This window comes from Triturus cristatus, chromosome 9 (genome assembly GCF_964204655.1).
Source record: "Triturus cristatus chromosome 9, aTriCri1.1, whole genome shotgun sequence".
NCBI lineage: Eukaryota > Metazoa > Chordata > Amphibia > Caudata > Salamandridae > Triturus > Triturus cristatus.
Window position 1 is genome coordinate 782,999,013 of NC_140592.1, and position 22,870 is coordinate 783,021,882.

At 47.6% G+C, this 22,870-nt stretch overlaps 1 protein-coding gene across 1 annotated transcript in view; it reads right to left on the bottom strand.

Moving 5' to 3' along the window:
• The window catches only part of DHRS7 (dehydrogenase/reductase 7), a 230,455-nt gene that overhangs the window by 87,576 nt on the left and 120,009 nt on the right, over positions 1-22,870 (bottom strand). Inside the window, exon 5 of the mRNA XM_085626168.1 lies at positions 10,359-10,481. Within this exon, the coding sequence (XP_085482294.1) occupies positions 10,359-10,481 (123 nt within the window). The remainder of the gene's footprint in view (positions 1-10,358; positions 10,482-22,870) is intronic.

Here is a 22,870-nt window from a genome sequence, read left to right on the forward strand (position 1 = left end):
AGGAATCGTTGCTAGAGAGGTAAAGCTTATCGAAGATTCAATAAACTGCTATTAGAGGTTTCAAAAAACGAGAGGTAAAATTGCAATTTCTACCCCTCCCCCCAGCAGTACAGCTGTGGAATCTAGGAGAAGACTTATCCTCTCAGCAAGAAGCAAAATGTGGTAAAGTTAAGGAGAAGACAACACGATTTTCATCTAATAGGCAATTATTTTGCAGTCTGTGCCAAAGTGTTCAAGAAGAAGTGATTCTAGTACAGGGAAGGTACATGTGTTCTGAGCTTCTATTCAATGGGTGTTTTGCTTCATGCCCAGGATATTTATAGTCTGTTATGCAAGATGTAAAGAAATGGGACCAATGCCTTTCCCCATGTTGCCAAAACAGGCTGTTTAGCTGACAACAATACTATATTAATCAGGCATCAGCTCTCTTGCCAACTGCCCAGTTGACCTTGGGAAGCCATTCTAATAGAATGTAAGCCAGATATTCTGATATCTGTATCCTCAGCTTCCTTTATCCCCCAAACACTCCATAGCAATAGTCAGTCAAGAAGGCTTTATTTCAATATGATTATATCTTAAAAAGCAGGAATACAATAATACACGATAAAATAGTAAAAAGGAACCAGTGCATAAAGAAGTGTACAAACATTTCAAAACAGCTACTGGTGTCAATAAATTAAGTAAAAACCTGGAATAAAAAGCATATTAAACAAGATACGAAAGCCTAGCTGATCTGATACGCCAAGCCCAACCTAGGAACTTGGCTAACCCACAGGCAAAGAGGGGCCGTGGATCATTTTTTAGTATTCGCATGGCCTCTACGTGGAGTCTAGTTCCAAGTTCTCTGCAAAGAGGCTCGAGCCATCTACACCAGGGAGCTGCATAGGCCGGGCATTCAAACAGAAAATGGGGGACAGACTCAGACCTTTTTTCGAAAAAGGGGCAAAAAGGAGTTGTCTGGATTGGAACCTTCCACCTGCATGTCAGTTCACCAACGGGGAGTAAGCCTACTCTGAATTGGAAGTATAAAGCCCTGTCCTTACGGTTTGAAATAATGTCCAGGTAAGGTTCACAGAAGTGCACTTCCTTTATCAGGAGAAAATCCATGGAGGACCTACACAGATTGGCATTGCTACTTCTGGTGCCAGCTACCCAGCTCCAATAGATCTTTTTCAGCTCTGGCTTAGGAGGTGCAGTTCTGTTATTCCAGTCTTCGCCGAGTCCAAGGCTGAAGAGAAGACGCTTGACCTCCCTCAGCCAAGGAATCTTGGCCCAGGCTGGAGATCCCAACACATCAGTTAAGCCATCCGCATAGCTGGTTAATTCTGGTGTTCTCCATATTCTCGCCCATAGGAGAAGAGGGCGGAGCCTTGCCTGATCGCTAAGTGGGCGAATACCCGTATCTAGAAGCAAAGGGAGGGTTGGGGTGCTATAGGGGAGCCCCATTAGATCTTTAAGGAATTTGTTTTCCGAGCGGGAAAGAAGGTCCACCTTGTGAATCCCCCAAAGTTCAGCCCCCTATAGAGCAGCACCAACAGCCCTTGCCCTGTAAATATCTAGAACAGCAGCGATGGGTTTCAAGGCTGAAGCACGATGTTCCTTAAGCAGGGCACCCACCACCCTCTTGTGGGTCAGCAACATCTTTTGGAGGTGGCAATTCCAGCTCATGGAGTCGCAGAGTCGAATACCAAGGTAGTCAAACTCCGAGACTCTCTCAAGGGCGACAAGATCTAGAGTCGGTGGTTTGGCCAACTTTTTCGGGGGGTTGAGGACCAAATACTTGGTCTTCGCAGTATTAATGACTAGCCTTCTCGTATCGCAGAAAGACTTGAAGTTTGCTATTAAACTCTGCAAACCTGCCGGGGTTTTAGATATCAGAAGGGTATCATCTGCAAATAGGAGGGTAGGTATTCTTCTTAAGGCCAGGGATGGTGCGTCTGCAGGGTGTTGAAGCAGGTGCTCCACCACTCCATTGACATACAAGGAGAACAAGGTGGGAGCAAGAACACATCCCTGGCGTACCCCTCTATTTACAGGGATGCATGCTGTTTTTTGCCCCTGATTACCCCACCTGATCTGGGCAAAATTGTCCGCTTGGAGATTTATGAACAGATTTAACAAATAGGGTGGAATACCCTGTTCGTCAAGCACTCTCCAGAGTTGGCTGCGGGGAACTAGGTCAAAGGCAGTCCGCAAATCTATAAAAGCAAGATACAGACTGCCCTTGGCCAATGCAACAACCTTCCAGTAAAGCATCATAAGTCGAAAGGATTGCTCTATTGTCCCCGTGCCTGATCTAAAGCCAGCCTGAAAGTCTGAAAGGATGCCCTTTTCCTCCACCCACTGCAGTATCCTGGTCAAGACTACCTTCCCAGCCACCTTTTGTGAAGTGTCTAGGAGACTTATTGGGCGGTAGTTAGCTGGGTCATTCCGACAGCCTTTCTTAAAAATCGGGACGACCTCAGCACCCTTCCATGAAGTCGGGAAAGTTGCTCCTTCAAAACTGGAATTTAATAGGGTAGAAATAAGTTTTCCCCAAGCTTCCTGGTTGGTGCGTAACAAGTCTCCGGGAATGCCATCCAGACCTGCTGCTTTATTGGGCACCAGACTATTTATCGCCCCTACCACTTCCTTAGATGTAAACAGAAGCTCGTCCTTCGACTGGGGAGATACATAAGGGTGTCGTACACTCAAGCTATCCCCCACTTCCTGAGCCATTGAATAAAGTTGGGAGAAATGGTCAACCCACGCACTCTCGGGGACATTACATGTAATCATTGTGTCCACAGGTTTCTCCCTGGATCTCAATAAGTCCCAAAAACCCTTTGCATCCTTCCTTAAGCTTGCGGCTTTGAGATCACACCAGAACTGGTCTTTCCAATCTGCCTTTGCTTTTATTAAGGCCCTCCTGTAATTGTCCCTAGCAGCACATACCAGGGCTCTATTCTTAGCTTTTACTGCCTTTAGTAGTTCCCATTTGGCCACACGACATGCACCTGAGAACCACCCGGCTGGACCCTTCCTGCCATCTCTCATATTAGCCCCCTTTCCCACGTTCTTGGCTATGAATAACTCACCTATAGCCTTTGTGGTTTGTACAAAAACTGCGGATACCTCTGGCGCACTGATAGAAGGGGAGTCTAGGCGAGGTAAAATATTAGCCATTATAGATTGTGCCTCCCGCATCTTGGCCTCATTGCCAATAAAATTCTTCCATTTCAGGCGCCTGCCACAGTTAGACGGACACACTTCGTGTGATGATTTCCACAAATGCGGAGTTGAGAGAGGGGAGCTTCCCTTCCACAAGGGGGACAGAGATAAGGATAGAGGGTTATGGTCACTGTCGATGGATGGACGGACCTCCATATCCACCAAGAAAGACCACAAACGAAAATTCAACATAATGTAGTCAATCCTGGAGGAATGGCCTATTCTATTGAATGTGTGTGCCCCCATTTGGTCTGACTTGGTTCTGCCATTGGTAGCTCTAAGGCCATACGCCAGACAGAGGGCATTGAGGTCAATTGCGTTTTGGGACCATCTTTTGATTGGAGCAATTGACAGCGGCGGGATGCCTCTCCTTGCATCGTCGTCGAGGCCCAGCACATCGTCCACTGCAAGAGGTTCGAATGTGCAATTAAAATCCCCCGCTAATAAAACAAGGGAATCTGGACCACAGTTCTTAAGTTCCTCATCAATGCCCGTCGGGGAGAGGGTGGATACACCACCCCGAGACCCTCTGACATAGATATTAAATATTTCGAGTGCCCGCCCTCCACGCGGGCCACGCACTAAAAGTCTCTGTAAATCCGGGGAAGTGGTGACGAAACATTTGATAGAACACCGCAGGGAAATGCTTACCCATATTAAGAGCCCTCCGGAAGGGCGCCCCTTACCTTCCTTCGGTCGAACAGCTGGAACAAAATAAGTGGTAAAGCCCAGCTTATACTGAGGTTCCAGGCACCAAGTTTCCTGGAACAAGCAAATCCCAAATGTTTCAATGAGTGCATTCCAATCTGGGATACCTATGTTTCGGGCTAGACCGGCAATATTCCAGCTAGCTACCTTCAGAGACGTATTAGGGTCCCCTCCCTGCCCTAGAGCTGGTGCTCTTATAATGGAAGTAGGGTTAGTAATAAAGTTTAAATCGCCAACAAGTGGTGCCACGTCATAAGTGGTCAAAAGGCCTTTAGTGGGTGGATCCCTGCTGGGCTCTGGCACAGCCTGTGGATGTCCCCAAGGGGTAGATAAGGGGGCGAGGGTAGGGGTGGGAGGGTTCCCCAATTGCTCTCCAGGTGGAGAGTTGTCGATGTCAGATTCCCCAGATGCTTCAATATGGCACTCCTGTCTAGGGCAGATTTCCTGTCAATAACCTTGCCAAAGACGGCCCTGCGGCTGGCTGAGGTTAGTATTAAATAAGCTGAATTTAGAGGTGCAACCACGAAAATGGCAGCTGTCCCAGCCCTCCCGCATGTGGAGTCCAGCTTGTCTCACAGGCGGGATTGGAGGATTAAAATAACTAAGGTCACGAGTATCAATTGAGCCCATACTGCCTACTGAACTATGTGCCTTCCTAGGTCCCCTACGTATATAACGGACGATCCTTGGGTCTTCAAAGTTCACTATGATACAGTCCCCATTAATAGATTTTTCCCTGCTACCAATCCATCCAACTCTACGTACATGGATTATCCGGCCCTCCCAAGAGTCTGGCAAGGGTCTATTCTCTTTGAGCCAGAATAGAGTCTTATTAAACAAATCGATATAAGGCTCACTCTTGCCCGGACTAAGCGCCGGTACACCGGTCAACACAACTACATAGGGCTGGCAATCAGGAGGAAGATTTATGTTAAGGTCCCGCATACAAGAAGGGGCCTCACCTGGCAGCACCATGTTGACCTTTGCAGTTTGAACTGAGCTGGCGATTGGGGTCTCATGTATACTATGTTCTACTGGCGAGGTAAGTATAGTAGTTGAGTTTGACGCCTGAACAACCCGGGGCTAAGAAACGTGTCGTCTTTTTGCCTGAGATGAGGCTGGGAGCCTTAGGGGTCTTAATTTTCACCGTAGGCCTATGGGAGGGGTGGGCTGGATTACTGGCAGTGTCCTCCGCCAACACAGTAGGGTACAAATCACAGTTAGGTACTTTCAACCCAGCTGATAAGTTGTCAACGGTGGTAACTAAACTATGATGAACGGTAGACAGTGGCTTACCATCGTATCCCCCCTAGTCCTTCCTCCCTCAACCTTAGCTGCACTTTTCTGTTCCAATTTGTCCACCCGCTCAGTTAACCCACTAATTCTATCAAGTACTGGAAGGAGTAAGGATTTCATTATATCCTCCATTTTTTTGGTGAGAGGAGAATCTAGGGGGAGAGTCACCGCACTACCCGCAGTCTGATTGTTGGACACAGAATCTGCAGGCTCCCCAGTAGTGTCCTCATCATTCTCTTCCTGACAGGGACTGATCACCCTCCCCACTACTTTATTATGAACAACCCTCCTAACGCCTACCTGCCTCTTGTTTTTACAATTTTTAGGCAGTCTGATTTTCCGGGGTGTGACAAATCTTATCCTCTTCGGAGAGGCAGGATGAATTTCTGCCTGCACCCCGATAACCGCCGTGGGGGGCGATGTTAGGAGGATAGTGGGGTCGGCCGAATGTGAAGAAAAAGAAGAAGTGGCTGGCTTGGCTACTGCTAAGATGGGGGCCACATCATTTTGGGTATTAAGTGCCGTGGCCGTCAGGCTTTCAAGGCCTTCTATATTGGCTCTCAAGGCCGCAACTCGAGGGTGGTCCAAGGAGTGGGGGGCATGAGGGAACGAGACCGAGGTTCGGTCCGGGGAGGGTATCTGGGCTAGCTGGCCAATCGAAGAACGTCTATCGGCAAACGGGCTTTGGGATAGCCGCCGTTCAGCCATAGTAATTTCTTTATCAATAACGTTGGCCACACGAGTGATGAACTGGTCCATAGTGCCCGCCATACCCCCCTCTTTCCCCCCTCAAACTTTTCTCAGAACGAGTTGACATTACTATTACTAAACAGAGCTTTATAGAAGAAACACTACAAAGCCCTTGCACAAAATTAAATAATGCGTTACAATAAGGGATAACAGTCCGATTTTAAGACAAAAAGGTCCCAGGCTCTATCGTGCCTACAAACAGCAAGCAGGTTACCATAAATTAAGTCCAGTAGGCACAACCCCAATCTGCAACCACTGCGTTAGGCGAACGATCACAAAAGTCAGCATCAGTACCTGAATGGGGCCAAGTGTGGTGGTACCAAGGTTTTCAGGGGGGGAGCCCAGCCCAGCCCAGCCTCTCCCGGCCCCGGACGGCCACAGACGGTCCCGCCCTTCTCCCGGCGCCGCCAGCGCGCGTCCCGCGACGCGGAGGAAGCCTCTCGTTTTTAAGCGCCTCCGGGCGCAACGGCGTCCGGAAGTGTCCCAGTGCCACTTTGCAGGCTGGGGATTGTAGTCTCTGGGCCGTGGGTGTTGGGACGGCGGCAGGGAGACAACGGCGTAGGTGGTCCGGATGCTGCTGGTGGAAGCCCAGGTATGCGCTAGCTCTTTGGCTGGCTCTGAAAATGCGTGTGCAAAGTACCCCCCAAACACTCCATAGCAATAGTCAGTATCCTATAACATCTCCATAGATTATGCTTGAGTGGTCCTGTGCTCCCACAACCTCTCTATCACTTCTCTGATGCATCACTATCAATAGCAAAATGTTGGATGCTTCTGTACCCTGGATATGGTCAATCACCTCAAAGGGTCAATTCTAGCTCTTCCTCCACCTTGATCTGAAATTGCCCATTTCGGGCTCCTGCCCGGAGCAGTTGGCAGATTCTAGAAATAAGATGTTTATCGTTATCTACTATTTGTAATCATTTTTCCAATTAAATAAGAGGTTTTATAGTTTTGACTTCTGGTTTTAACACTTCATGCCCAACCTGCATGTATCTATAACTCTGTCTCCTCTGGGTCCAAATAATTCCAGTATTAAAAACGTAATTGCATTCTTTAAGAACATGCCCAATAATCTTTCCAGTTGTGAAATGCAAAAGTCCGCTCTACTCAAACCAGGGGTAAACATCCGGTTTTCTAGGATTGCGGTGTATGGAGATGAAAACAAGGCAATACCCATCTTGACCATACCTGAACTCAAACCTAATGTGTGCGAAACAGGGGAGCACAACATGTTGGCAGTTCAATGGCTTCAATGGCTTCAGCAAGGGTACATCCCATTGGTTGCACTTCTATGGTATGATCAAAGAAACACCAACGTATCTCGGTCTTTTCTTTTAGGTACTCCAGAAGGTAGCTGAGACATGCCATCTAGTAGTACCAGTTAAATTAGGAGCACCAATGCCTCCTTTCCTAGCTGGTTGATAACTTATCCTATTCTAGCCTCTTCACTACATCTCTTCCCACCCAGTCCATACAGGTCTGCTGCATTTGGTACAAAAACTACAGGCCAATAACAAGACACTGCATGAAACAAGAATAGCACTTTAGTTATTACACCATCTTAACTTTTGCAATATAGCCTAGTTACGAAAGGGAGTTATGCTACCTTTGGTGGTCTGGCCAAATTTTACTAACTAATTGTGAGATGTGAGAAATATAAAGCTCTTGTATGGTCACGGTGAGCTGTCCTAATGATGAATCAATGGTATGCACCATCTGACAGTGATTGTATTCAGAGCTATTCCAGGTTTTCTTGTGGCATATTGATACTCATGGTTTCTGGTCTGTGTCAATCAAGGTTGAATCCTGACACTGCACACAATTCTTGGAGTTCCCTCAGCAGGGAAGGAAAATAATTTGAGCAGTTTTGAAAATCAGACCAACAGGTTGTCTAGAAACAATGAAAGACTAAATTAACTCCATAACCAACTTCATAGCCTAGATGTCAATGTTTTGTTAGTCTAACCTGAAAAGAAAATGCTACTAATTTTAAAAAAAGATGCATTTTCTTTTTCAAAATAAACAGCTTCCCTTGCACCCCGACTTTGCACGATTATTCTTTGTTTTGATGAAATGCCAGCACTCACACCACGCTGACATTGCAACAAAGGAAAATGACAGCAGACTTCGGGAATGTTCTGTTTTTTGTGTTGGGGACGGGCTTGGGGGGGGGGGGGGTAACCCCCCCCCCCCCCCACACACACACACCTCTGGGCACAGAGTTTAGGAGGTGTTCAGCCTAATCCACCTCCTTGGGGTGGCAGAAAAACGCCAGGACACCCGGACACGTTATTTTAACTTTTTGGGAGCTGGACGACCAACTGGTAGCATGGCCTGTGCTCTCCCCAACCTGTAATGTAAATAAAACAAGGGTTCACTGTGGATTCATTTCAAGATAACACTATGCAGATGCATAATCCATCCAAGAATAGAAATTAATCAAATTATTATGAACAACCTACCAGAGCAAAGTGGCTCTGGCAGGGCAGAACAAAGCAGGAAGACGAAGGATTGAGAGGCCAGCACGCAGGTGGCCCTTCACAAACAGGCCGCCCACAACAGGCATAACACTCACCCAGCAGGCACCATAGGCGGCCGGCTGAAGAATCCGCCCACTCGGCACACCCCCCCCCCAGCAGCTGTGATAGCACTGATGCAGTGTGTCCCGACAAGCCAGTCCCAGGCAGCGGCAGCCTGCAAAACCAGCAAGGAGCCCCTTGGGTTGGATGATCGTGGATGAGGCCCCGGCAGGACTCTAGTCTCAACCTTCGGCTCGCCCGTTGCCCCTGTTGCTGCGAGGCCTCAGAGGAGATGTTGGTCAGTGCGGGTCCCCCTCGCAGTTTTCAGGCAGGTGGGTCTCGCCGACCAATAGTACCCGCAGATCCCGATGCTTTGCTGCCTACAGGGGCATAAACAGATATGGTTGATGCTCAGAGATGCCCCAAGAAGGTGAGTCTTGTATATTTTGGGTCCACCACCTCTGGAGGTGCACTAGCTGGTGGCTATCTTGGTCTCTGCCCCGGCCATGCCCCCTACTAAATCTGTTTTAAACAGCCATAGAATCAATTAAAATCACAATTGTTGCGAGTCAGTTCCTAACCCTGAATACCAAGAGTAAGGATCCAGGTCTCCATCAGCATGCAAACCTTTGGAGCAATGCATGCGTCAATGGAGACTCTTGAGGAGATGGGGACAAATCTAGGTGGTAGGATCACCACTGCTTTTAGAAGTCAAGTCTTTGTGCCTACATATGCCCAGCCTAATTCCTTCTCACAGTGCTTTGAATAGGTTTTTAAAAACACAGCCAAGTACCAGACAACCACAGTGCTTCTCAAAATGCACAATGGAGAGAAAAAACAAGCAACTCTTATGTTTGATGCTGTCGGCACAGAGTTTTGAAAAAGGTGGGGTGGTTCTCATTTGAGTAAGAACTCTAAGGAAAATAAGTTGTGGGATTAGCAGGGACAGATGGACTTCTCTGAAACAAACACCGATTGTGGGTTTGGAAAGTGGCACTACATAATGAGGGATACAGACTGAAACCTATAAAACTCATGATGCTACTTTAAATGAGGCATAGAAAACTCAGTAGGTTAATAGTTTACTCAGTTTGTACTTTCCTTGTGTAGTTATTGAGCTGCATGGACCTGAATGAAGTTCTAAGCAGCATGGAAACCAGAGTGCTCGTACCAGAGTTACCCATTTAAGTTGGCAGTCACTTAAGTCCCAATGTTATCAGAAGGTATAGTGTACAGTGTGAGCTGTTGAGCACTATTGAGATAGTAAACACTACTAAATATGCACAACAAAGCACCACATGTAGGTGTTAAATACAGTCTGAGGCTTAACTGGGTGACAGACAAAACATGAACTGAGGACAGCTACCATCAATCTTAAAGCGCAAAACAGCATTCTTGGTCGCACCAGTCTCATTTGGAGAAGAGGAAGAACTTCTGAGACCTTCAACAACCGCTGTTCTTTCTTCAATATCAGCACAGATACTGCTGCACATTATATTTACATTGATTGTATAACAAAGTGTAGTATGTGAAGGAGGCAATATCATTTAGGAACCAAACACCATGAGGTCAGGACTCTTACCTTACACGAGCATTCAGTTTCATTAATATTCCTTCCTGAGAGGGAGCACACAATTACCAAGAAATGTGGTTTGTATCCACTATCTACACACCACCTCTACTGCCAATTTAGTGAGATTTTCGACCCAGCAGCTCATATACAGTAACCTCTGCATTTAAATCTGGCTTGTTTAATAAGTGATGCCATTCACCCGACAGCCTCCTCCTGGATTAACATTAATTAACAGAAATCAAAATCACCAAATAATGTTGTTGCAGTATTTATAAGCATTTCTACTAAAGAATGTTTACCTTGGTGACTTCTTCAGCAAAGCAGTTTTCTACAATGTTGGAAATGACAGGTCCCGGGCATAGGTTGGTGATCATTATATCTGGATAATCGTAAAGTTCAAGCCTTAGACTATTAAAAAATCCCTGTGGAAATAAGCATTTTTGAGTTCATGGATAAAGCACGTCAACAGTAATCCAAGAATGATTCTATCAGCATGTATATGATGATGGTTGTATGATGTCACTTTAAACCAGAAAGGTTGTTCACATGCAGTGACTAAGTTTTTAAAATACCACAGTATGGTGAATCCAAGTGTGGGTTATAAAGTAAGATTTTGAACAAGAAATTGCATTTGTCTCCAGTAGGTTCAATTGTTGATCCCATTCAATTTGAGGAAGCATGGTTTATGTTTAAATGTTATTCTTTACAACATACTTCTAAATGTGGTGCAATTCCTTCATTCACAATCCATATAATACAAGAATGGCTAATCTGTGCTACTGTGTTAGTACAGTATTTGTGAATGTTTAAAAATGCAATAGGAACATTGCATTCTTGACATGATCTACAATTTATGTTAAGAATCTCTAATTCATGCTGAAAATCCTTGAGAAGAATATAGGTGAACGTATATTTATCCATATTTGTGAGAAAATGAGACCCCCCTTCCCTGTTTTACCTCATAGTACAAAGATATGTAAAAATGAAAAAAAAATACTAGGTTGAGCAGTAAAGTACGCAGCTGAAGTCAATATAGGTAACTCCAGAGCCCTTGGTGAAAGCATATGCATGTTCGACCAAGCTACCTGCTTCAGGACATGTGGTACCACTGTAGGGTTAAAGCGTGTAAAGTAACAGTAAGCCGCTCAGAAAGACTATCAAGATAACACTAATTGATATCAGGCATAGCAGGAAGGTCGGGCGAGTACTTGATGATAACATATTAAGAGACCAGGCCCATCAAAAGAAAAACGGTACCAGAAAAATGTTTACAGGTTAATGGTGTAAGCCCAGATACCCCAAACAAACACATTTTGTTCAAAATACTTTTCGAAGTTTAAAAGGACATGGAGATGTACAGATGCCGGAGAAACTGATTAATGGTGTTAACGGCAAATTCAAAATAATCGCCTACAGCAATGGGGGCGGTGCGTCCATTGGGGCGCTTGGGCGTTGCACCACTAATGCCACATGGCTCCATTCACGACTAAATTAGTTTAATAATAACTCTTGCAGTCTCGCGCAGCAGTCGCGCTGAAACGCTAATAATTTGCATTTCAGTGCAACCGCTGCACAAGACTGCGAGAGTTATTATTAAACTAATTTAGGCGTGAATGGAGTCATGGAGCCATGTTAATTGTAAACTGTACCTGACCGGGACACGTCACACGCCCGAGGCAATCGGACGGTGAAGGCTGAAGGGGGCGGGCAGGTGGACCTGTGGCAGTACTTGAGTGACAGTCTCTCAATAACTGACAGCGCGGCAGCGGCAGTGGTGCACATGTTCGGTTTTGGCGAGGTCATTTTTACGACCAACCCCGAACATGCGCACTAGCCACTACTACTATTCTTCCCATTAGGAGAGCGAGGGATCCGAGGGTTGCTTCATGCAGCTGCCCCCGGTCTCCTAATGGGCGGGGAGTATCCCTGCTCTAGCCAATCCGGTTGCTGCTAATGCAGCGTCTGGATTGGCTGAGGGGTTGCCAGCCACTCCGAAGAGGTTGAAGGCAGGCGCCAATGCGGGAGTTGGGAGTCGGACCACGGCCCATGAGCAGAGGCGGCGTGGACCCGGTAAGTTTTCTTAATACTTTATTTTTTAAACCCCCGCGAGTTTGCGAGCCGTGACTGCCGGCCTGTCTCAGGGAAGACTGCTCAAACTACACTGCGCCAACACCTGTAGGATCAGAACACCAGAGCGGGCAGGGGTGCGCGGCCAGTTCAGCGGGCCCAAGTATGGGTTCAGAGAGACACTTTACAGGTCTATATTCTATCCTGCATTTAATTGTACTGCCCCAGAGTGCTCCACCCCACTGGAAAGAGCCTGAAGAGTGCGGGTCCTTGGCTCCAAGGAGGCAGGCAGTCACCGGGTTTTAATCAATACTAGATACATTAAACCTCTGCCATGGGCTCGGACGTCGAGCCCTGCATGGTTAAGCCCTCCTGGGAGCTCTGGCTGGAATCACACAAAGTGACTGCAGAGAGAGCGCCGGGTGTCCTCTGCTCAGCGCAGTGTAATCTTATCTCCGGGGCACAGACTGCATTCCCACAGAGGTGCACTGCTCAGGTTATGTTTTCTGAGCAGAAAAGGTAATTTTTACCACAAGTCTCGGACTGTGACATGGCTGCCGTGCCCGTGTGTTTGAGGCTTTGAGTTTCCCTGTGGCTCTCAGGACGCATTAAAGCAGATTCTTTCTCCGACCAAACATGAAAATAACAAACAAAGCTCGTTTGCAAGTTATCCCTGGTTATATCTGACCCAGTAACTATATTTTTGCACTCTCTTTCGGTGCCCGAGCCCATGTGCAATCTCTCTCCTAGTCTACCTGTGTCTAAAACTTCGAGAGTCTGGTGCGTCTCTTCCCTCTGTCTATGCAGACTGGTCAAATACGTCTCAATTTTGGAGGCGGTCTCAAAATCCATGCTCTTTGCTGTAGTCAGTCCCAGTGGCGGTGCGTCCATTGTGGGCGTTGGGGCGTTGTGCCCGCACCCGCACCCGCACCGTAACTCTTAGTTTTATTGAAGTTCAGCCGCAGCGGCTCCGAGGGAGAACTGACATTGACAATCATGACTGTCAGTCAGCATGAGTCAGACGTCGGACCGCCCACCTCCTTCAGAGTCTGAAGGGGGTGGGCGGTCTCCGGTCTGGCGTCATGTTGACTGACAGTCATGATTGTCAGGGGCAGGCAGCAGGCAAGCACAAGTGCGCATGAGTGGGGATGGTGGCAAATTTTTGCACCGTGCCCAGTCATGCGCACTGGTGCCTGCTCAGGCTGGCGCATGCCCATTAGGAGAGCGAACCTCGGTCTCCTAATGGGCAGGCGGGCAAAGCGTAACATCGCCCTACGCCTGCTCTGATTGGCTTAGAAGGGTTTGCTACTTAGTTCCCAGCAGTGATGCGGCTGTTCCACTGTTGGCGCCAGAACGGACCAGAGGCCGGCGGCGCAGACCTGGTCAGGTAGGATTGATTTTAATTATTTTAAAACTACCTCCCCCGCGCGACACCCCCTCTTCTCCCCTCGCGAGCCGCGACTGCCGCGGTATCCCGCCAGAAAGGCGGTTACTCTATAGTGCAGTCTCCCGCAGCAAATCAGCCGTGCTCCAGAGACTGGTCGTTTGTGGGGTCCACGGTGAATACACTGGTGCTGGTTGGTTGAGGCTGTTCGTTGGATTAACATATATATGCGTCATATGTTGTGGCTGTAGATGATTCGAAAGGGAACTGACGTCCCTTGTGTGCGAGTGTTTGATATTTGGGTTGGTGAGATTTTTTTAAGGGTTTATCTTTATCTGGTCGTCAGTGGTAGTCTGGGTTTTGTGGTGTGTTCTTGTTGCAGAACGGCTGCTTATTGTATAACGAAGGCGGCAGGAAATTACGTTAATGTAGCGCTTACTACCTCCGACGAGGTGTTGGGAGAGCTTAACGGCGAGTAGCAAGTTCTTCCGTCCTCAGTGTAGCATCCTGTTGGCTATGCTACCCGCCATTCGATGGCAGCTGTATAACTGGTCCTCCGTTTTGTAATTAAAATGAAGTAATCGATTAGTCGTTGACTACGAAAAGAAGAACTTGTATGTATGAGTTTCAAAGTCCTTCATACATAACTTTTTACAGAAGGGTGGTTTTCTCAACAGTGCAATTTAAATTGGTGTAAAATCCTATCCATTCCCCATTGACGCGGCTCTTAGCTCAGCGGGTCAATACATCTGCAGCAGAAATATACGAGTGCAGATCGATTTGAAGCCCCAATGGGCCGTCTAAGCTGTTCATTCTTCTGTCCTTCGGCAGATTTCCTTCTTTGTAAAGGGGGAGAGTATAACTTTGCAACCGATACCAACTTCTGGGGTACGTTGCCTTTCTCCCCAGAATCCCATCAGTGCCGGATTTCATTGAATGAGCAGAATAAAGGGGTTCACATAAACGTCTGTAAATACGTGATGATATATAGTGCAGGAAAGAGATTATCCGCTTTACTTTGAGACACCTTCGCCGCTTGTCAGCTAGTTTCTCGGTCATGTTATGCGTAAGGCTTGGAATGTATATATTTTAGATAAAATAGTAAATTTAATCGCAGCAATTGACTCCATTAACGAAATCTGGAGGTGCTGCCACATCAATAGTTCTGCTTTCACTTGCCTAACGAGACAGTTTTAGTTAACCAAGCTGTTGTGACCGTAATGGAAGTAAGCTGTACTCGAAGTATGGGAGGGAGGCTGGGCCCCAAGTGATCGGATATTGATCCCTCAGCTGATCTTGATGTGTCTTAGATACTGTAAGTCGAATTATTTGGGATTTGGAAAGGTTGACCTTAAACCCCGAGATGTCCCCAAAATGCTACAATTCCATATTAAGGCAGAGAATGAAGTCATAGGGTCTGTCAAGGCCACCAACACGTTGTCCGCCTATAGACTAATGGGGTGGGTGTTCCCCCTGAATTGCAACCCAGTAATGAGGGGGTACGCTTGAATGCACTGTGTTAGGGGTTCCATGTATTAAGCAAATAGGAGCAGGGACATAGGACAGCCCTGCCATGTCCCCGATGTACAGGGAGTGTGGATGAAAGTCTTATTTAATTGAAGCATGAAGCCGTCTTGTCCTGGGGATTAAGTGCACCATTTTTCCACTCTTTCAAAATTTTCTACGCTCGCTCGCTATGCTGAAGTATGCCAAACATTTTACGCCTCACCACTTTCAAATGTCACCGTTCGCCACTGGTCAGTCCCTGTATCAGATCTCACCAATTCAGGTTTAGAAGCCTGTTTTTTGCCTGACCCCACATGCCCCTTTGCTTAAAAGCTATCCCCTTTCTCTGATCTCACGTGCCTCGCTTCTAGAGGCTGGGTCGTGCCTGATATCAGATACCAGCGCTTTGAAGGCTTCCTCGTGTCTGTCTCACAGCGCACTCTCTGTTGCCGACTGCCCCTGCGTCAAACCTCTTGTCCCTCTTTCGCAGGCTGTCCTGGTCACTGTGCCTGATGTCACGTTCTTCTTATGGGGGCTACCCTGTCTCTCATCTCAAAGAGTGAGGCCTGTGCAGGTCTGGCCATGCAGTGTTACCGAGGTGGCTATACACAGAGGCCTGTGCAGGTCTGGAAACACAATGATACCAGGGCCAGCTCAGTCGTTTATCCTTGCAATGCCAGTAAAATGAGAATCATTACAAGTTTGGACAAAAATCTCCAGTTATACGACTTAGAGGTGGATGATACGTATAAAGCCATTGTTATTAATAGACCTTGTATTTGTAGGTTAGGTCAAGAGACAGCTTTAGCTCTGCCAGTCCAATGTATCTAAAAAAAATCATAAATTTAAAAGCTTGCAGTCCCGGCTGTCTCATCGGTAGAGCTGTGCCACAGAAACAACTGATATTCTGTCTGCAAGAGATACAAGTAGAGGCGCAATTATATATATTTTCTTGTGCGAGTCAGGCTAGGCTGACTAGGATGGGATGTATGTTTTTAAGCATCTACATAACTACATGCACATTACTCTTCAGTCAAAAAGGAGGTGAACGTTGGTCTAGACTAATAATTAGTTTAGGCAAACCCGCACCTCGTTTTTGACTGAAGGGTAAAGTGTATGTGTTCTCAAATTTGCTTGAAAATGCTCCATTTGCCACCCCCCCCCCTTCCACACCCCCCCCCAATCCCCTTAGGCCGGTTGGGCTTGCTCGCGACGGTGTGCTCCACCACTAATTTTACGCAACACCACTTTCAAATGTCACCAGCCGCCACTGGCAATAAAGTGTCTATGCTCAAACATTTGCCAAAAAAACTGATGGGATCACAGGAGAAACTTGCAAGTGCAGAGACTGCGAGTGAATGGAGTTCAATGCAAGGTTTACCTAAAAGAAACATGAACCAGAGGTTCTGAACAGAACATCCTTGCACCAATGAACTGTGGAGTAATTCAGCGAAACCCAGTATTTATGGTGATGCTTCCACCAAAGTTTAAATGGTTACCTTTGCCGATATTCTTTGAAGACTATTGAATGAAGCAATGAAACTACCCACTGAGAGTGAACAGTATTTTAGAATGAGGCCTTTCTCAGAGGACATGCCGGTTTAAAATGGCAGATAGCTTTGACAACTGGCTTAACTTGATGCTGGCACAGGAAGGGGTCTGAAGAGGAGAAAACAGATAATGGCAAATTAAAGAGGACCGGCCTTGAAAGCCCTTCAAAATGTAAGGTTGAAACCCCCAGATATCACCGCTACACAGATCATAGCACTTTTAGGGTGATGTAATCTCTATCTTCCTTAGACGGAAGAGATGGAGTGAAGAACGCTTTTAGGGTAATAGACTGCACAATGTGGAAAGGTGTTACAGCCTTCGGGAGAAAGACAGCTTTAGTCCTCAACACTAGCTAGTCTGGGAAGGAGATGTATGGCAACCGGACAGAAGGTACCTGAAGCTCACGCGACTGATTCGAGCGCAATAAGAAACGTTCTTCAGCTACGAGAAACCTTAAAGGGCAACTGTGCATTGGCTCGAATAGGGTGCACAGCAGTAATGAGCAAGACCTCTGACCTCCTGGTCAGAGACCAGCTCTGTCCCCCAGCAGCTCCACTGTTGTGCTGCTGCCGTTGACCCCGCTCACCTCTCTGGTAGGTGTTCGAGGCCCTCCTCCACCTGCAGGCTCCGGCCCGCGCCTCATCCCTGGCGGTCCAGTGAGAGCCTTGCTCTTCTGCTAGTTCCACTGCTGTCTTTATTGCGTTGTGCCGGTCTTCTGTCTGGTTTGTACCAGTTTTTCTGTCTTTTCGCTATTGTGCCCGAATTTTCTGTCTTTTCTGTTATTGTGCCTCTGTTGGTTCCTTCGTTTTGTTTGTTTTTTCGTGACTAGTGCCGTTCCCTTCCTGCCGCTGCTGCCCCCGCGGCCCCTCCCTCCACCCCCCTGCTGCTTCCTGCTCCCGCCTCCCAGCTGCTCTTCCCTTCCCACTTCCCAATTTAATGGTGGCCACTCGCAGTGGACGTGCCGCTGGTATGCCAAAGGCAAGCCCGTCAGCTTCCATCCGCGACCAGCGCCAGGGACCCTGGATCTCTGACCATCAACCGCTATGACTCAGCTGCCCTCCTCCCACTGTACCCCGGAAGGAACTACTGCCAGCTGCCCACTCCGAACACTGCCCACAGCCAGTTCTCCTGCCACCAAACCTTCACCACCCTCCGGACCCCCACAGCTGCTGCCCCTGCACTGGATGCCAGCACCACAGAAGCCCTGAAATGCATCCTCCTCAATGTGCACTCCCAGCACAGACATGCCGTAGAGAGCTGGGAACTCCGACATCCTCTCGCCAGATGCCGCCTTCTTCACAGAAACCTGGACCAACATCGCCACCCCCGACGGATACAAGATCCAGAAGAAGGACAGCACCAGCAGTCCAGGAGGAGGACACGCCATCGCACACAAGAGCTCCCTCCAACTATGAAACCAAAAAAAGACCTTGTCCATCACAGACCACTGTTTGTGGCACTCCTTACAGGATTTGAAACTTGTTGCTGGAGCAAATACAATTCACAGGCAAAGGTTCTCCAACTCTATAGATTTGCTCCCCAAAATGTGCACTGCTGGGAATTAAGGTGGAAGCAGGGGTGCAAATACACTCATTAGCTGGGGTTTTCTGTGGGTCATGAGTTGCATTGCCAGGCACTGGAAGTCTCCCATGGCCCTTTCCAGGGTGGTTGTGGAAATTGTACAGATAGGCCATGTTTGGGAAACCTATTTAGCAGGCTAGGGAATGCCCACAGAAACATGTAAAAATCTAGTGACCAAGGCTTGCCCACTTCAGGACCAAAATATGAGCAAAGCCTTTGGAAACAGGAAGAGATGGCTTGATTCTATTTATAATATGTGGATAAGTCGCAGATGCATATTGAGCTGCTATGTGTTATTGTGCTGAAGAGTAATGTGCCAATAACAGATTTTGTTTGACAAATAAATACCAATAAAAAAAGCGATAAAAAATGTGGTGAGGATGCATTTCACCATAGATACAAAATATGTAAAAACCCGTTGATACATCAGACCCTGTGCTCTTCAGAAGCACCACTACGTACTAAAATGTTGAGGATGGTTATATAAAGATAACACAAACTGAATCTTTGCCTTTGAAAATTGAATAAGAGATTTAGGAAGGGAACAATCTAAATCTCAGAAGAAACATTCAGCAGAAAATGTAAGCAAGAAGTCAGATACTCTGAAGAAAACATCCTAGATTGATTAATTGAACCAAAAGATAAATGTAACCATGTGGGCTGAGGGAAGAAAGAATGATGGACTGGAGAGTACTGGGAGCCAGATTACTTTCTTCTATCAACCATAGTACAAGGAGTTCTTCAAACATTTGATGTTGGAAACACGAGATGGGTTGCCCTACTGTGCTATAGATGCGCTCTATGAATTCAAAGAATACACTAAGGTGAGGAATTGTTTTCCACAGACGTTGCTGGTGTGAAAGCAGATCTATGTACTCTTGATCTCATTAGCAGATGATGATGGAGCACAACCCTAAGTTCTATAGTTGCAGCCGTGGGTGGAGTTAGGTGTACCAGTAGGCTGATATCCCGCACTGTCCAGAGGGGATGAGACTCACAGGAATACCCGGTAGGAGGGGGGGGATGCAAGTAGTTCTGTTTCAAGGGGTATGCATGACTACGTTAAATTTAAATGGTCTCATGCCTGATCTTGGGAAACGATCCAAGAGACGGAGAAGGAAGACGGACAGCATCAGCAGTGCAATGCTTGGGATGCCCAGGAGTAATTGCATGCACATATGGGGATACAGGAGTTAAAAATTATAACATGGAATGTACGTGGTATGGGAAACTATCAGAAAAGGAGAAGGGTACTGTAATATTTGAAATGTTATAGAGTGGCAATTGCAGGTCTGCAAGAAACGCATGTATGGGGGGATGCAGTCCCATGCGTCAGGAAGCATTGAAGAGGCCAGATGTATGCCACTTCCTATTCTGGGTTCGCTAGGGAGACACTTCTATGGGTGGCTCCAGGGGTGCCCTTCCAACACAAACATGTGAAGAACCCAGAAGGACTATATGGGACATGGGAGGGACGAGAGATGCCTCATTAATATTTATGCCCCCAATACGGATAGTCCTGACATTTTTACAACACTGTTTGGAGGTAGCTGCCCCATTCTTAGGAGCGGAGGTGATTTGTTAGGAGACTTTGTGTTCTAGATGCAGGGTGTAGGAAGCTGGCTATGTATATCCAATACCAAAGTGAGGTATGGTGTGCACAGAGTCCAGTGGAACCCAAAAGGTAGGCAGAGGTAAAGTAGATAGCACCTCACTCCGTTTGTGGTAGTGTGGTTGAGCAGTAAGGCTTTATCAGACAGGACAGTGTTGTGCATTTGTTTTACACTATCAGCAAATGCATTTACACACCCAAAAACTGAACTTCAGACCAATTGTTTGTGTAAAAATATTCTTTTAGTTATCTTATTTTCTAGAACCAAGAACCAAGCAAGCCTGGCACAGGTACGCAGTAAATATACAGTTGTAACACAGTTTGGTTGGTAATTGTAAATGAACTTTGATTGGATTACAGTAGGGTTACTGATAATGCAATGTTTTTCAGAATACAGTATATATACTTGGTATAGGTTTAGTGAAATTACCAGTAGATTTATTTGCAGATTACTTTTCTTACACAGTACAGTAAACCTGGATAGTGCACTGAGACATTTCCTGTAAACAGGGGAGTAAAAGCGTTTGTATTTAGTACAGTTGTGAAAGGATTTCTTAGGTTTTCCAACTCCACACTTAAAAACTTTTCAGAGAAAAACAGTCTGTTATCCTAGAGAGGAAAATAGTGTTATCGGTCAAAGGTAAGTATTTTTTTGTGGGAGTTGGTATTCTGGGGTTAGACTCCGGGGTCACCCAGGGTCAAGGATGCACTCTTGTCATACCCTCAGCGGCACTAGGGCGGCCACATGCAGAGTGCTGAGACCCAATGTTATCCAATAGGGGATAGGGGGCCTCCAGTTGGTGGCTGCTGACGAGTAGGCCACTGGGTTGTGGGAGCAAAGCTCCTGGACTTAAGGTAGAGGCAAATGGGGGTTTAGGCCAGCACGAAAGATGCACCCTCAGCGGCACTGGGGCGGTCAGGTGCAGAGTGCTGTTTTGGCGTCGGAAGCCCTGTAGGTTTCAAAGGGGAGTCTCTGGTGTGCAAAAGCACTGCAGGCTCTGGGACGAAGGTCTTCTGGCTGAGACCACCACTTGGAGAGGTAAGTTGGGATCTTGGGGGTTGGTTTGGCACCGTCGGTTGAGCCACCCAAGGCCGTGGGGCGTCAGGTGCTGGGGTGCCTTTTTAGGGTCGGATCTTACCAGCTCCTGGTCGCGGGGACCTTCCAGTTTGAGGCTGCAGGCGTCCGCTGGAGGCTTGAGGCAGGTCAGGGGTTGCCGGATCTCGGGTCAGGATCGCCGGAGGGACCTCCTCTTGGTGTTGGGCCACTTGAACTCGGGCCGTGGGTGTCAGGTGCAGAGTGGTACAAACTCGCAGATCCTTGCGGAGCTGGAGTTTGTTGTTGAACAAATCCGGTGTTCACAGAGACAGAACCTTTAGGATGGACGGCAGGAAGGTGCTCCAGGTTTCGCGAGGTTGCTGGCTACAGGACACCAGGATTTCGCTGGTGCAGGTTTGAGGTGGGGACAGGCCGGTAGGGCTGGGGCCAAGTTAGTGGGCGTCCTTCTCTTGTACGCGTCGGCACGGCTGTTTGGTACTTTTCTTCTTCTGGTTTCTTGTCTGAGGAAGCAAGGTTCAGGGGTGCCCCCTAAATACTAGATTTAATGGCGTTACAGGCAAGTAAAAGGTTGGGACTAATGGGTCCCTTCCCTGGGGTGGGTACACCCCTATTCTGCCACCCTCCAGTGAGAGTGGAGCATAAGCCTTTCCCTGGTTGGCTTGGTCCCTCATCTGCAAGATGGCAGGACCGAGTTGTGCTTCACCTCACCTCCCCCACCAGAGAGGTGGAGTAGGCAGAGGTAGGCACACCTCACTTCCTCACTTGTTTTTCCCGCTGGCTTTCCCGCCCAAAGTGAGGGTCAGAAACAGTGGGGACCAGTTGCTGAAAGCAGCAAGTGGCCTGGGGAAGCTCCTTAAGGCGGCAAGCCTTTGAAGCTCCCCCTTTGTGGACCCTGCCCATCCCGAGGGAGGAGGCTTGGCACCTTGTCCCAGGATGTGCATGGTTTCAGGCCCCCGAGAGCAGCAGGCTCTCGACCCAGGTGTCTAGAAATAGGTCTGGTGGTGGGAGCTGAAAGCAGCCACTCAGTCTGGACACTAGTGGTAGGTCGTTCTTCAGGGGGAATCTCTAAGATGCCCTTTGTGTGCATTTTTCATTAAATCCCACACAGTCAGTGTGGGTTTAATGTGCTGAGAAGTTTGATACCAAACTTCAGTTTTCAGTGCAGCCGTTATGGTGCCGTGTAGTTCGTAATGACAAACTTGCAGCACCATATACTCTCAATGGCAGCACCGAACTTACAATGTCTAGGAATGGACATAGACACTGTAGAGGTACAGGGCTCATGCACCTGCACCCTCACTACTGCTATTGGGCACCCAGCTAGAGGGGTGACTGATCTATGCCAGGGCAGTGGGTTATAGGCATGGCACACAGGGATGTGTGCCATGTTGACTTCACTTTGTTCTTCACCAAAACACAGACTGCAAGGGCAGAGTGTGAGTGTAGTGGTACAGGGCCTCTAAGGGTGGCACAGGACCCTGGGTGCCTGTGGTACCATTTACCAGGAGCTGACCTGTGGCCAGAGATGCCAATTGGGTTTTGTTTTCAATGCAGTTTTAGGGAAAGAACATAGGCCCTGTGTACCAGATTGGCAGGAGCCCAGGGCACACTCAGTCAAAGCACATCAGCAGTTCAGCAAAAAGTGGGGGCTACAATGCAGAAAGGGGGCACTTTCTCACACACGGCTAGATAGGGACCCATCCAGAGAAAATACTAAACCTCGCACAGAGTCATAGTAGATCCCCTCACTGGCCTGCAGCTCATGGACATATGAATGCGTATTCCCTCAAAGAGGGTGTTCTCCTGTCATCCCCCCCCCTCCCCCCCCCCCCAACAATACATTTAGCCATCTAGACTACTGCTGTATCTCTTCAGGATTGGCTCCAGGGGTAGATGGGATCTCATACTTACCCAGATACCCGTCAGATCATTCCCGGCTACTGACGAGTCTCAAAACGGGAGTGGGGCGCCCAGCGATACCATTATGGTGACTGCATGCAGATGCGTTGTTGGATCCTCCGTATGAGGCCACCCTTAAGGAAATACTCACTCA